This window comes from Microtus oregoni, unplaced genomic scaffold (assembly GCF_018167655.1).
Source record: "Microtus oregoni isolate MIOR12 unplaced genomic scaffold, Mior012 000026F_ref0000081, whole genome shotgun sequence".
In the NCBI taxonomy this organism is placed as follows: Eukaryota; Metazoa; Chordata; class Mammalia; order Rodentia; family Cricetidae; genus Microtus; species Microtus oregoni.
The window spans coordinates 11,890,001-11,895,912 of NW_024543085.1; the positions used below are offsets into that span (position 1 = coordinate 11,890,001).

The 5,912-nt window shown below is 35.4% G+C and overlaps 1 protein-coding gene across 1 annotated transcript in view; it reads left to right on the forward strand.

Moving 5' to 3' along the window:
* Foxp2 (forkhead box P2) overlaps positions 1–5,059 on the forward strand; it is a 494,130-nt gene extending 489,071 nt beyond the window's left edge. The window contains exon 19 of the mRNA XM_041675445.1: positions 329–5,059. Coding sequence (XP_041531379.1) covers positions 329–473 — 145 coding nt within the window. The 3' untranslated portion in view covers positions 474–5,059. The remainder of the gene's footprint in view (positions 1–328) is intronic.
* Positions 5,060–5,912: the final 853 nt, after the last annotated feature.

Genomic DNA, 5,912 nt, shown 5'->3' on the forward strand with positions numbered 1-5,912 from the left:
TGTTTGTAACAACTGAATGGTTTGTCCGCCACTTATTTGCTTCATATTCCTTACCCTTATTCTGTTTATAACAAATACTAACAAAACGTTTCATCTGGAACAACAACCCAACACAGCATGTGGAGTCTATGCGCACATTCTGCTGAAGCCGGCCCCATGGTTCCCTGGCCAAGTATCTAACCAGCCTATGCCCTCTGTCAGATGCAGCTGGGAGAAATGGAGGGTGGTCTTCCTTTGTCTTCGTTCAGTTGACCTCTTTATTGCAAAGTTGTTTAACTTTTGCTTACCTGGCATTCAGTAAAACTCTTTGCCTCCATATGTTTTTCAGACATTCGATCCACGTCAAGGAAGAACCTGTGATTGCAGAGGATGAAGACTGTCCCATGTCTTTAGTGACAACAGCCAATCACAGTCCGGAGTTAGAGGATGACAGAGAGATTGAGGAAGAGCCTTTATCTGAAGATCTGGAATGAGAATGAACGTGTGACACCTCAGTGTGAAGGGACATATCACTGACCTTCATAACCACTCCACAACCATGAATATTTGACACATTTTTACTGTGACTATTTATTAAGCATGGATAAAGGAGACAGCCCTAAAGGAACTTATCAAGCCAGCCCTTTGGGATTCAGAACCAACAGGCAAAATGCTTGTTTTCTTCTCTCTCTGTCTTTATCATTTATTTCTTTATTTTTACTTTTCTTTTTCTTTTTTCTTTTTTAGAAAAAAAAAGCAAAAAACTGATTTTCTTGGGAAAAAAAAAAAAGAACTGTTCTTTCCATAATGGCTCTGCCCATTTAAAAAAATGTGGCTCTTAAGGGTTCAAGAAATGACTGAATATGAGGATCCATGTCCTATAGAAAGCAAATGCGCCTCATATACTGCCAAAAATAGTGTTAGTTTCATTAATGTGAATTTTCCAGCATTCAGTAGTTGTAATGTTAGAAACAATTGCTGGTCAAGTTCAACTTGTTGCTATTGTTTTTTAATTTGCACAGGAGTAGTATCAGAAATTAGTGTCACTGCTTGTATCTAGCTCAATTTTAAACAACAGAACATTAGTTTTTTATGTTGGTGCCACCAACTGTAAATGACATAAGTTAGTTATTACAAAACACAGTAATTAGACTGTTGCAACCATCTAAAACCTTAGGCTTCCAGTCTGTGCTGTTAGTGTTGAGATGTAAAGTGCAATCCTAAGCTAACATTATCTGTGCAAGCACCATAGAAACATTTGCATATCTGCATAGATCTTACAACTGTACTCTATACCTCCTTGTGATAAAGCTTTGTCTACCTGCAAACACAGTCAAAGGCTACAGCTGCAAACCAAAGCCAACTCTAACCATGGCCAAGAGCTCCAGGACAGAAGCAGCCACACGCTTTGGTCAGCCTTCTGTAACTTCAATTAGTACAAAGGAACCTTTTCCATGAACTACCTGCTGTTTTCTGATGACCTCTGGGATCTTTTCATTTAGCCCTAAACAAAGAAACAAATATGACAAAAATAAAAAAAAAAAACACCACAACTAAAAGAGTTCATTCAGTCACAGAGTAATCTTCTGAGGCCAAAAGTCCATCTAAAAGCAATGAAGATTTGCTTTCATTAAAGACAGAGGTGAGGACAAAATCTGCAGTGGAAGTTATGACATGCTAGAAAGCAACAAATGTGGATCACTGACCAAAACAATTGTGTACTTGATGCAAATGCAGATTGCGTATTGTTATATATATATAGTACATTGTGTTTTTGTTTTCTCCATCCAGTCAATTCTTTTTGGTGGTGAGTACATGTTGTTAGAAGTACATGTCTTGTATGGTCTTAATCTCTGTCGTGTACTATTTTTTTATAGTCTTAAGTTATAATAAAAATAAAAAACAAAAAGTAGGAACCAAACATAAAAGGTCTAGTAAAGCCAAAAATTAATTTCCTATTGATTTTAAAGTGATCTAGCTGAGTTTTTACACTGAAAGGAAAGATTATAGCAAGTGTAGCCCATGGTATTTATTTTCAGTCAAACCAAAGTTACATATACTTCTGCCTCTTCTTATATGGGATATAAACACTACCACACTCCCTTCAAAGACTTGCGCAGGCCAAATTGTTGGAATGCTGATTTTCTTGACAACTCTAAACCCCAAAACTATGATAATACGTTATGGTGTAGTTGAAGATAGCATAGCCAGATGTTTGCTTAAAACCTAGAGACTTTACGTGTTGCTTTTCATGTGCTGTGCCAAGTCTTGATAATACTTTTTCCCCCAACCAAGGGACCTCATAACCTGATTATGGTTATTGCTTTACAAACAGTTTTGACAGAAGGTGGCTGCTAGAGCTTAACATATGTCCCGGTTCCGTGTGATGGAGCCGGTTCTTGCAAACTAAGCTCAATGTTTATCCTTTGCTGAAATCAGCAAATAGAGTTAGAGAGATACCCAGTCATCTATCACACCAAATAAAAGGACATAACGGCTTTCAAAAGGGTTTTCCCACTTACCCAAAAGGCTTTCTGAAAGCTTCTACCTCTGCAAAAAAGAAAAAAACGAAAAAGGAAAAAAAAAAGAAAAAAAGGAAAAAAAAAAGGAAAAAAAGAGAAAAAAGTTAGAACAATTATGGCAGATTGCATGAAACATGAGAACGTCACAGTGACTGCTACTTTTCATTCTGTTTGTCTTTGGGTCATGATCAACGAACCGGAAGTTATTGACATGGTATCAAAAGAGAGATTGGTATTCTGAAGGATGTCTAGGAAACTGCTGTCAGGATTATCTGAAAGGGAATGAATCTTTCGGGTGCATGTCCAAAAAGCTTTGATGGACTGGAAGGAACTGGGAGAGTTGTACCATCAGGAGGGTGGCCTAAGACTACAATGCTAAAGTATGCATACCTCAGTTTCAAAACTTTTGAAAGGAAGTCTCAGCCACAGAATGCATATACCTGTAGAGTTTTGCATGGGTTTTATATGAATACAATTTTAAAAAATAGCTGCTTGCACATTATACCAGAAAAACCTCCAAAACTGCAATTGCTTTGAAAATAGATTTTAGGTTTTTTGGAGTTTTCTGAAATGCTTGGTCTGTATTTTGATAATTGTGCATATTATGTAAAAATGTTGGTGGACCCATAAATGACCAGACTTTTTCTAAGAAAAATGTTGCTTTAATGCATTTCATGGATTTTTACTCTTCTATCATTGCTTGCTAGTAATAGCAAACCTGCTTTTCTGCATCTGCTTTGCGTAGCTATTGTAAGGCTTTGAACTAATGTATGTATTTATTGCTTGAACTTCTGTGCATACCTTATAAAGCATAATGTCTGACAATTTAAATGGCTCATGTATTCTTGCTTCTACCATAAGCTGATTATGGAGACTATGATCTTTTGTATACAGCAAATTTTAACTGTAGCACAAACATCTGTTTATGTATTGGTGGGATATACCTGTTTTATTTATCTTCTTTGAGGTAAACTAATTTTTGATACTTTTCATTACTGTGTACTATGTTCATACTTTGAATTCTCTGACGTTAGAAGTCATGGTTGAGAATTGTAACACAGCTGTTATTCGTTCTGTATTCATGGCTTTCACTGCTGAATAAAATAAAGGACCAAACCTAGGATTTGAAAGGAAACTGTCTACCTCTAACACCAGGGAGTTATCAGATTCTATTTTACATAGTTTAGTCTACAAAGACACAACCGCTTAAACCTAGTGGGCTTAAGGCTTATATTCTGTGTGGTTGGATTCATGGCACCGTTGTATTGTTTGAAAATCAATTAAAATTTTATGTGACTGTTAAAAGTATTTGGTAGAATTACCACTAACTGGGTTTTCTTTAGATAAGTCAGATAAAGAGAAATGTCATCAGCATTCTGTGTCTTCAACGGCTTAACTTCATAAGAATGCATTTCTGTGTGATTAGGGAATCGAAGAACAGCCAGCTAGGAATGGAGCTACAGAAGTACACTTAAAATAACTGCTTCAGGACTTTCATGTCCCTGGGCAAATTCAGCTGCAAAATCTAATAGCCTATTTTGTAAAGTTTTCAAATTGGGCGTTTATGTTTTTGAAAAATTGTAAGACCCCCCCCGTATTACTCATGTCAATATGAACACACCCCTGGGCAGTAACTTCACTGACACATTAACTGCTGAAAGAAACACGACATACTCTTGTTACTTCATTCATTCAGCCAGCAATGAAAGAGGCTTTATTTTTTTCTCCATCCAAGAACACTTGACGAATCTTACTTAGCAGAAAAGAAGGTTGTACATTTTCTTATAGAATTAATGTACGAACAGTGTGCCACTACTGCTGGATGTAAAAATTTATATGAAACCATTTCATTCAGTTGCTTACATTTCTGAAATATAAATAAAAAAATCAATTCTTTTTGACCCATTTATAAAACTAGGATTTTATTCTTTCAGAGAGATCATTCTTCCATACTAAAGACAATCAACAAAGTTGTGTGTCCATGTCCTGCAATTTGTTAAAAATTGAAATTCCAAGAATTTGGGAATCCTAATGTTGATGACATTCAAATTTAGTCATTAAAGATTTTAGCTGCTTGTCAGATGCACTCCAATGAGAGCTATCCTTGGGTTGAAATGTGCTCCTTCGTAACCTCCATTGTTTATTTCTGTTTTATTCAAATAGACCTCAGCATTGTAAATGTTAAAACTTAAAACATGAAGAGATGAGTATCCTTAATATTTTACGATTTTTCTTTTCATTTGATATCCCTCCATACACATACTAATCATGCTCTTAACATAATACTACCGTTTTCTAGGGAACGCACAGGAATAGTAGACACAAGTTTTGAGTAGATTTATAGGATGTTGGGGTAAATCCAAGACCATTTTCGAGGAAAAACCCAACAAGAAAAATATGATGTCCTTGTTACTTTCCAGCAAAGTAAAGTTTGGAGAAGTAAAGTGGATTATAAATGTGTTGGGTATATTTTTATTTTATGCATAATTTAATGCTGTCTGGTCATCCCAGTGAAAGGGTAAACTTGAGTAAAATGCTGTCCACAGGAAAAAGAATTGTTTTAACAGAAATGTGAATGTGAGATAAATTTTCTTGAACCTTAAATTTTTTTCATATTGATTAGTTGGAAGTAAATGAATATTAACTTTCCCTGTCCAGTGTATTTTGTTAACTGATTAACAATTATATATATATATATATATATATATATATATATATATATATATATAATAAGAATCACTCGCTGGGACCTTGTATATTTTAATACAGAGAACATAACTTAGAGATTAAGACTAACAGCATAAGAAAAAAGCAAGACTGATTTGGCAAGCCCTTTGTATTTAGCTCTCTCTATAGTCAACTCCGTGCCATCCTTTAGTTAAATGCTGCAGAGACGTGTTTTGTGTGGCTAAAGGAAGACCAAATGCTCTTAAACTGTTTGTTACAAGTTACTTTCAAAATTTTAAAAGTTAAAAACAATATTGAATATAACTAAACAGACTCCAATTACAATGGGAAGTCACACGCAGTGCCAGGCACAGACATAACAGTGCAGCAGCCTTTATTGTGATGAATTAATACTGCTATGTATCTTGTAGAAAATCGTATTTAGAGAAATTCCAACACTGGAATACTAAGGAAGACATCTCAGCTCTATCTTCTTCACACTATTATTCAATTTTTAAACTTTAAAGAAAACTCTTTAAGGATTGTACAAAATGACTTCAAAAGAAAATATAACCAGGGAAAGTAAAGGATGGCTTTCCTGGGGATCTAACACAGTCCTTGGTCTAGTCACCAGCTGTCCAGGCAAGAATAAAACATGTGGCACTGAAGAGATGGACAAGCAGTGGAAATCCAAATTGGTAGTTTATCTTATAGAAAGATTTCAACTTTATAGGTGACTCGGAC